Source organism: Chlorocebus sabaeus, chromosome 17 (assembly GCF_047675955.1).
Source record: "Chlorocebus sabaeus isolate Y175 chromosome 17, mChlSab1.0.hap1, whole genome shotgun sequence".
Classification (NCBI taxonomy): Eukaryota; Metazoa; Chordata; class Mammalia; order Primates; family Cercopithecidae; genus Chlorocebus; species Chlorocebus sabaeus.
The window spans coordinates 31622738-31631492 of NC_132920.1; the positions used below are offsets into that span (position 1 = coordinate 31622738).

The 8755-nt window shown below is 51.6% G+C and overlaps 1 protein-coding gene across 3 annotated transcripts in view; it reads left to right on the top strand.

Annotated features, from left to right (window-relative positions):
• The window catches only part of LOC140708860 (MHC class I polypeptide-related sequence B-like), a 17579-nt gene extending 10504 nt beyond the window's left edge, over positions 1-7075 (top strand). For all 3 annotated transcript variants that reach the window (XM_073005861.1, XM_073005860.1, XM_073005862.1), the window contains 5 exons: positions 1636-1878; positions 2148-2426; positions 3018-3296; positions 3395-3538; positions 5791-7075. In XM_073005861.1, the coding sequence (XP_072861962.1) occupies positions 1752-1878; positions 2148-2426; positions 3018-3296; positions 3395-3538; positions 5791-5918 (957 nt within the window). In that variant the 5' untranslated portion in view covers positions 1636-1751 and the 3' untranslated portion in view covers positions 5919-7075. The remainder of the gene's footprint in view (positions 1-1635; positions 1879-2147; positions 2427-3017; positions 3297-3394; positions 3539-5790) is intronic.
• The last annotated feature ends 1680 nt before the right edge of the window (positions 7076-8755 follow it).

The following is an 8755-nucleotide window of genomic DNA, read 5'->3' on the forward strand; positions in this document are numbered from 1 at the left end:
CATAGCTTCTCATGGCTACTTTGCCCATTTTTGAGTGGGTTGACTGTTTTGTTGTTTTTATCAGACTTTTTAATATTCTGTATATTCTGAAAACTAATTTCTTGGTGTTTTTTTTTTTTTTTTTTTTTTGAGACAGAGTCTTGCTCTGTCACCCAGGCTGGAGTGCAGTGGTGTGGCACGATCTCTGCTCACTACAAGCTCTGCCTTCCAGGTTCATGCCATTCTCCTGCCTCAGCCTCCCTAGTAGCTGGGACTACAGGCTCCTGCCACCATGCCCGGCTAATTTTTTTTTTTTTTTCTGAGACAGAGTCTCCCTCTGTCACCCAGGCTGGAGTGCAGTGGCACCATCTCAACTCACTGCAAACTCCGCCTCCTCGGTTCACGCCATTCTCCTGCCTCGGCCTCCGAAGTAGCTGAGACTACAGGTGCCCACCACCATGCCCGGCTACTTTTTTTGTATTTTTTTTTTTTCTTAGTAGAGACGGAATTTCACCATGTTAGCCAGTATGGTCTTGATCTCCTGACCTCGTGATCCGCCTGCCTCGGCCTCCCAAAGTGCTGGGATTACAGGCGTGAGCCACCACGCCTGGCCTTCTGGAAGCTAATATCTTATCAGATATATGACTTGCAATATTTATTTCATTTCAGAGGTTGATTGCTTTTTCACTCTGATTGTGCCCTTTGATGCACAGATGTTTTGATTTTTCATGAGTCCAGTTTGTCAGTTCTTTCTATTCTATCTGTGCCTTGGCGTCATATCCATGAAAGCACTGTCAAATCGCGTGTCATGAAAATTATCCCCAATGTTTTTTTCTAAGATATTTTTAAGTTTTAGTTCTTGAGTATAGAGTTTAGGTCTTTGATTCATTTTGAGTTAATTTTTGTATATAGTACAAATTAAGGGTCCAATTTTATTTTATTTGAACATCCAGTGCCCCCAACACTATTTGCTGAAAAGATGGACTGACTCTTTGAGACCTGTCACCTGCTCACCCCAGTGGACACTAGCTGGTCCAATTGCTGTCCTGGGGCCTTGTCATGCCACTCCTCCACTTTGGACCCAAGCCCACACCATTGCTCCCCTCTGGGATACTGACCCCACTATAAGCTTCCCTGGGGCTACAACCTTCCTACCTCTTGTGCCTCATGACCACCCCCTCCCTTGTCCCCGCCATGCCCATGATGAGTCTTTTCTCGAGGCAGCTCCCCTTGCCTCCATCTCACCCTCACCTGTGCACCACAGCCACACTGGACATGGGTCGCCCTGAGCCTGAGTCCCTTCCCATTCCCACCATCCCCTCTGGCAAGACCTTCCTTCCACTACTGCCTTCCCTTGCCCCTTCAGGGCAGCCTCACCCCATGGCCCCTATTCCCTTAGGGGGCTTGTGGCCACCCAGTCCTGGCACCTGGCCTACAAGTTTGCCATCTCCATTCCCCCTTCTTCTGTTCGTCAGTCCCCTCCTCTGTCCTCCCACCCTCACAGTTTTCCTTGTATCTGAAATCCTCGTTCTTGTCCCTTTGCCCGTGTGCATTTCCTGCCTCCTCAGGAAGCTTGGGACAGCAGAGCTGTGTGTTAAACATCGATGTGAAATTACTTCCAGGAAGAAGTTTCATCTGTGATTTCCTCTTCCCCAGAGCTCCACAGTCTTCGTTACAACGTCACGGTGCTGTCCCGGGATGGATCTGTGCAGTCAGAGTTTCTCGCTGAGGGACATCTAGATGGTCAGCTCTTCGTGCGCTATGACAGGGAGATGCGCAGGGCAAGGCCCCAGGGACAGTGGGCAGAAGCAGTCCTGGGAGACCAAGAGACCGAGGACTTGACAGAGAATGCGCAGGACCTCAGGAGGACCCTGACTCATATTGAGGGCCAGAAAGGAGGTGAGTGCGGGCAGGGGCAAGAGTAATGGGAGGCCTTCTCCAGGAGTGTTTGAGGCAGAGAGCAGGAGCCGTCTCTTCCTGCTGGTTCTGGCTGGGGGTGGGGGTGAGGAGTAGGTCAGGGGAGCTCAGCAGGGTGGTGAGCCGGCACTCAGCCCACACAGGGAGGCATGGAGGAGGGCCAGGGAGGTGTCCCTGCTGGGCTGAGTTCCTCACCTGAGTGGAAAGGTGACGGTTTCGGGAATGGAGAAGTCACTGCTGGGTGGGGGCAGGTTTGCATTCCCTCCAGAAGATTAAGATCTGTGAGATCTATGAAGACAACAGCACCGGGTGCTTCTGGCATTTCTACTACGATGGCGAGCGCTTCCTCTCCCTAAACCTGGAGACTCAGAAATGGACAGTGGCCCAGTCCTCCAGAGCTCAGACCTTGGCTATGAATTTCTGGGAGGAAGATACCATGAAGACTAAGACACACTATCGCGCTATGCGGGCAGACTGCCTGAAGAAACTACGGCGATATCTAGAATCCGGGGTGGCCGTCAGGAGAACAGGTACCAATCCTGGCCAGGGGCTCTCCTCTCCCTCCAATTCTGCTAGAGTTGCCTCCACCTCCCAACTCTGTCCAGGGAAACCCTTCCTGTGCTATGGATGCAAGCATTTCCTGTTGGCATATTGTGTCCTGATTTTCCTCTATCGTTAGAGACACTGGATAAAGACAGTGGGTCAGGGACTGAACCATCCAGTGTTGTAATCTGGGAAAGCGGCGGGCCCTGCGACAGAAGCCTCAGCCTGGGGTGAGAGTTAGGCAGGAGAGGAAGCCCTCAGGGCCAGGGCTGCCCCCTCTGCCTCCCAGCCTGCCCATCCTGGAGAGTTCCCTCCTGGCCCCACGACCCAGGAGTCCACCTTGACATCCCTCTCCTCAGCATCAATGTGGGGATCCCAGAGCCTGAGGCCACAGTCCCAAGGCCCATCCTCCTGCTAGCCTGGAGTAATTTGGCCACAGGTTGAGGACAGACTTACAGAAGGTCCGGGATCTGTGAGGGATTCAGCCAGAGTGGGAACAGTGGAGAGGAGCAGACCTGTTCCTCGCATCTCCCTTTGTGGGGAGCAGGGCTTCACTGGCTCTGCCCTTTCTTCTCCAGTGCCCCCCATGGTGAACGTCACCCACGGCGAGGCCTCAGAGGGCAACATCACCGTGACATGCAGGGCTTCCGGCTTCTATCCCGGGAATATCACACTGACCTGGCGTCGGGATGGAGTATCTTTGAGCCACGACGCCCAGCAGTGGGGGGATGTCCTGCCTGATTGGAATGGAACCTACCAGACCTGGGTGGCCACCAGGATTCGCCAAGGCGAGGAGCGGAGGTTCGCCTGCTACATGGAACACAGCGGGAATCACAGCACTCACCCTGTGCCCTCTGGTGAGCCTGGGGTGACCCTGGAGAGGGTCAGGCCAGGGTAGGGACAACAGGGACGGCTGTAGTTCTCTGCCCAGTGTATAACAAGTCCCTTTTTTCAGGGAAGCCGCCGGTGCTTCAGAGTGAAAGGCGAACCCTTCTATATGTTCTTGTTGCTGTTGCTGTTGCTGTTGTTGTTACGGCATTTATTATTATCTGTGTCCATTGTTGCAAGAAGAAGAAAACATCAGCGGCAGAGGATCCAGGTGAGAAAAGGAGGCAGTTTCTGGAGATGACAAGGCTCCTCTCTGGGCAGCAGGGTCCCCTCATTGCTCCTGATAGGATGTAGGTGACAAGGCTGGAATAGGGGGTGGAAGTTGGGGTATTTGGGAGGGGAATGGGAGCCACATTCCCATCTACACCCATAAGTCCTTCCCAAGCCAGGACTGGGGAAAGGCCCTCGAACGTCCAGCTGTGGCCTCCTCCTGCTGCAGGTGGAGTGGGCAGCAGGGAGGGCTGCAGCGCCTGCTCTGTCCCCGTCCCGGCCTCTCTGTCTCTCAGGCTCACGAGGGTGCGTCCAGGTGGGGTGAGTTGGGAATCCCATGCTGATGGATGATCATGGCCTCAGAGGGAGCAAATAGTAAAGGCAGCTGTGATCTGGGGAGGGCCAGAAACTGGAGAAGAATCCAAGGAGAGTCAGTGCCTCCCCTGTGTGCCTCCTCCAGGAGGCACTTTCCAGGTTCCCACCACCTGGCCTCCTAGAGTTTCCTTGCAGATGACATGGATGAGTAGATAAGCAGATGTTCCTGGACCATTTGAGGAGTGGGGCCCAGCCCCTCATCAGGGCAGCTGTGGTCCCTGTTTTCATCCCACCTCCGAGTGTTTTGTTCTCCAGTCCCTGAGGGACACAGTCCCCAGGCGCCATCTTTTGGGGGCTTTGTTCTGTGCTCTGTGGCCTCACCTTGCCCTCCCTGAGCCAATTTCGCTTTCTTAAGGTAGTCACTGCCTGGTAAATTTGGAGTAAGGGACGGTCAGAATCTTTTCCCCCCCAGTCAGGTTGTTTGATGGGAGATGAAAAGAGACAGCAGGAAGTTTTGTGTTTCTGCAAAAACAGGCCATGCAGGGGACAATGAGAGGCTGGGGTGTCCAGGAGACCTGAGTCTCTGTCATTTCCCCACTTCTGTGTGTCTGGCAGTAGGGGCGCTGGTTTCTCATCCTTGAACCTAATTGTACTATCAGTTGGCCCCTCAGGCCTGAGCAGATGGGAAGATTCATGCCCTGCCCTACAGCAAGAGGGCCCCATCCAGGAGGCACCCACAGCAGGGGCAGTGCAGGTCTGTGGTCGCTCCTGCTCTCACCTGTGGTGTCTCCCGTAGAGGAATTGTCGGTTCTGCTTCCCTGTGGGCAGGAATGGTTTCCTCGTAGGTCACTGGGCTTTTGGCCAGGAAAAGGGTATGAAATTCACGTGCCAGTTGCTCAAAATTCCTGCTTTCAATGTTGATGTCCAATAAAAATGTTCATAATTTCAGCTCTATAATCTTAATAGGATTTCCTCTAATACTGCTGTTGTAAAGCATATTAAATAAAACAGGAACTCAAATTTGGAGCCCCCTCTCCAGGAGAATCTGTGGGAGATGGTGGCCGTGGCAGTGGCAGTTCCCAGGTGCAGAGGGTGGGCAGAGGCAGCCTCAGGCTAAGGGGACTCCGCTACTCCACATGGAGAAAATGCCTTGTAGGTTGCAAGGGCAGTGGCCTAGGTGGAATCCCTGCTAGGGACAGAGCAGGAAGGCCTCGCAGCCTCACCAAGCAGCAGCCCTAGGGTGGAGCTGCGTTTCCAGGGGTAAGTGGCCCAGGCAGGAGCAGTGATGACTCAAGAGCAGGTCACAGGCCTCGGTGGGTGCTGAGGGTCAGGAGAGGCCAGGCCTTCTCGAGCAAGGTGGGGTTCCCAGGGTCACGTCAGGTGCAGATCCTCTGGCAGCCACATCTTTCCATGCTGGGCCTGCTGGGCCCCCCAGCCTTCCTGATGGGGTTCCCAGTTAGGAGCTGTCTGCTCAGGGCTGGGAGGGGAGGAGCACTGAGCTGCAGATAGAGGGCAGAGCCCACAATGGGCAGAGCCTGCGCTGGTGTGCAGGTGCCTCTGCAGGAGAGCAGGGCCTGGGGACTGAGAGCGAGGGTCAGGGCCTCTCTTTGGGGAGGCCTCTCGCTGTAACAGGACTGGTCAGGTCTGAGAGGAGGGGAAGGTGCTGGGTTCCCTCTTGGGTCTTGTCCTTTAGTCTTGTGGCCCTTTCACTCCGTGTACGATGGGTGGTGGGCAAGGGCAGGGGCTGATGTTGATGGAGTGATGGGGGGGAACTGGCAGGAGCTGGGAAAAGCAGGGAGGGAGGAAGAAAAAAGTGGGGGCCTCATCTTCCCTCAGAGAAAGGGTGAATCTGGTTTTGGAGAAGAGAGAAAAGTCCTCAGGGAATAAACAGAACACTGCACCCAGTGGAGCATTTACCCGTTTCCCTCTTTTCTCCAGAGCTCGTGAGCCTGCAGACCCTGGATCAACACCCGGTTGGGACGGGAGACCACAGGGATGCCACACAGCTCGGATTTCAGCCTCTGATGTCAGCTCCTGGGTCCACTGGCTCCACTGAGGGTGCCTAGACTCTACAGACAGGCGGCCGGGATTCAACTCCCTGCCTGGATCTCACCAGCACTTTCCCTCTGTTTCCTGACCTATGAAACAGAGAAAATATCAGCACTTATTTATTGTTGTTGGATGCTGCAAAGTGTTAGTGGATATGAGGTGTTTGCATCTCTGCCATATAGAGAGCAGCAAAGAGATCATGACCAACTCAACATTCCTTTGGAGGCTATATGATCAAACAGCAAACCGCTTATCATGAATGCAGGATGTGGGCAAACTCAGGACTGCTCCTGCCTCCTGCGGACAGAAGGTTTGCTGAGGACAATCACTCCATGGTGCTCATTGAGGTTATCTACTGGGTCATCTAGAGCCTATTGTTGGAGGAATGCAGTCTTGCAAGCCTACTCTGGACCCAGCAGCTGACTTCTTCCACCCCTCTTCTCGCTATCTCCTATACCAATAAATACGAAGGGCTATGGAAGATCAGAGAGCCCTTGTTCACGAGAAGCAAGGAGCCCCCGACCCCTTGTTCCAAATATACTCTTTTATCTTTATTCCCACGTTCATCCTTCGTTCAGTCCAGTACAGGGTTGTGGGGCCCTTAACAGTGCCATATTAATCGGTATCATTATTTCTGGTGTGTGTGTGTGTGTTTTGTTTTTTTGGTTTTTTTTTTTTTTTGAGACGGAGTCTCACTCTGTCACCCAGACTGCAGTTCACTGACTTGATCTCAGCTCACTGCAACCTTTGCCTCCCAGATTCAAGCAGTTCTCATACCTCAGCCTCCCAAATAGCTGGGATTACAGACAGGCACCACCACACTCAGCTAATTTTTGTATTTTTTGTAGAGACGGGGTTTCGCCAAATTGGCCAGCCTAGTCTCAAACTTCTGACCTCAGGTGATGCACCTGCTTCAGCCTCCCAAAGTGCTGGGATTACAAGCATGAGCCACCGTGCCTGTCCTATTTTCTTACGTTTTAATATATTTTAATTTATTACATGTGTAGTAATTAGGTTATCATAGGTAAGCTTTGTGAGTATCTTGGTGATGACTCCGGACCAGCTTTCTTGTCACCTTGAGGTCCCCTCGCCCCGTCACACTGTTATGCATTACTCTGTGTCTAATATTATATGTGCATAATTTTATACCATAGATGTTTACTCTTTAAATAGACATTTCTGGTCTGTGTTTTATTTCATGCATCTGGGAGCGGATGAAGTGTGAGGTTCAGAGAGAAGAAGAGGCCTGTCTCAATGCCCTGAGCCAGCATCAAAGCAATCTCCCCTCCTCTTTCCCTTTCCCTGCTAGTTCCAATGACTGACAGATTCATAGCAGAACAGAAAGGACTGGGAAGGGATGGAGGTGGGACATCTGTCACCAACATTCATTCAGGGGCTGACCGTGTGGGGGAACATCTGCTCTGAAGAGCTGGAGCCTTCTTGTGATGACACAGAGATCTTTGTCACTGTGTTCAGGGAAAGGACCAAGCCTCACTCCCCATGCGGAGAGGAGGTTCTGGCTGTGATCCGGCCTGTGGGAGAGGTGAGGACCCGCTCCCTCTACAGTGACAGCCAAGAACCTGCAGGTGACAGAGAAGGCTTCCCCTCAACTGTGTCCTATCAGATTCTTCCAGGCATCAAGGAATAGACCTGGGACACTGCCTTCAGTGACATGAACACACCCGGAAGTGAGGTGGCCCTACCAGGGGGTCCTGGGGCTGCCACTTGTTTTGGGAACTCAGTGTCTGCAGAGGGGCGTGGAGAGTAGGCTTTGTGCAAAACAGTAATCATGACCTATAAATTATTTTATTCTTCATTAGCTTTTTGTCATAAAATAAAAGTTACCCAAAAAGAAAAACTGTCTGAAAATGTTCCCTTTAATAATAATAATAAAAGATAAACACCCTTCAACCACCAGAGATACAGAAGTTTGTCAACCAGCCCAGAAACCCCATCATCTGCCCCAACTCAGTGATAAAGGCTTCCCTCCTCTGCATAAAACCACAGCCTGACCTTTATGATCATCACTTCTTTGTTCTATTTTATATTTTCATCATCTGAAATTGTAGTTTAGTTTTACCTTGGGATATATAAATTTTGTTCTCTTTTTTTTCTTTTTTTTTTTTTTTAAGACGGAGTTTCAATCTGTCACCCAGGCTGGAGTGCAGTGGCGCGATCTCCGCTCACTGCAACCTCCGCCTCCTGGATTCAAGCAATTCGCCTGCCTCAGCCTCCCGAGAATCTGGGACTACAGGCGCGTACCACCATGCCCAGCTAATTTTTTTGTATTTTTAGTAGAAACGGGGTTTCACCGTGTTAGCCAGGATGGTCTCAATCTCCTGACCTCATGATCTGCCTGCCTCGGCCTCCCAAAGGGCTGGGATTACAGGCGTGAGCAACCGCAGCCTGGCCTGTTCTCTTTTTCTCTCTATGCTCCTCCTTGAAATTTATATTGTCCTGGTTGAGTTTTCCATAGTTTGCATTTTGCTGTCTCCATCCCAAGGCATAGTTTAATATGGACCTGTTTTATCTGTACTTTCTATAAATTGGTACTTGGCTGCAGATATTTGCTTATAGGCAGACTTGATTTTCTTCTTGAATACTTTATGGCACTCCATTGTATTCTTCCATCAAGAGGAAGAACTTAGTACTGATTATTTACTTTTACTCTACTTTTTTTTCTTTTTTCTTTTTTCTTTTTTTTTTTTTTTTATTTGAGATGGAGTCTCTGTCGCCCAGGCTGGAGTGCAGTGGCAGGATCTCGGCTCACTGCAAGCTCCGCCTCCCGGGTTCACGCCACTCTTCTGCCTCAGCCTCCCGAGTAACTGGGACTACAGGCGCCCGCCACGCCTAA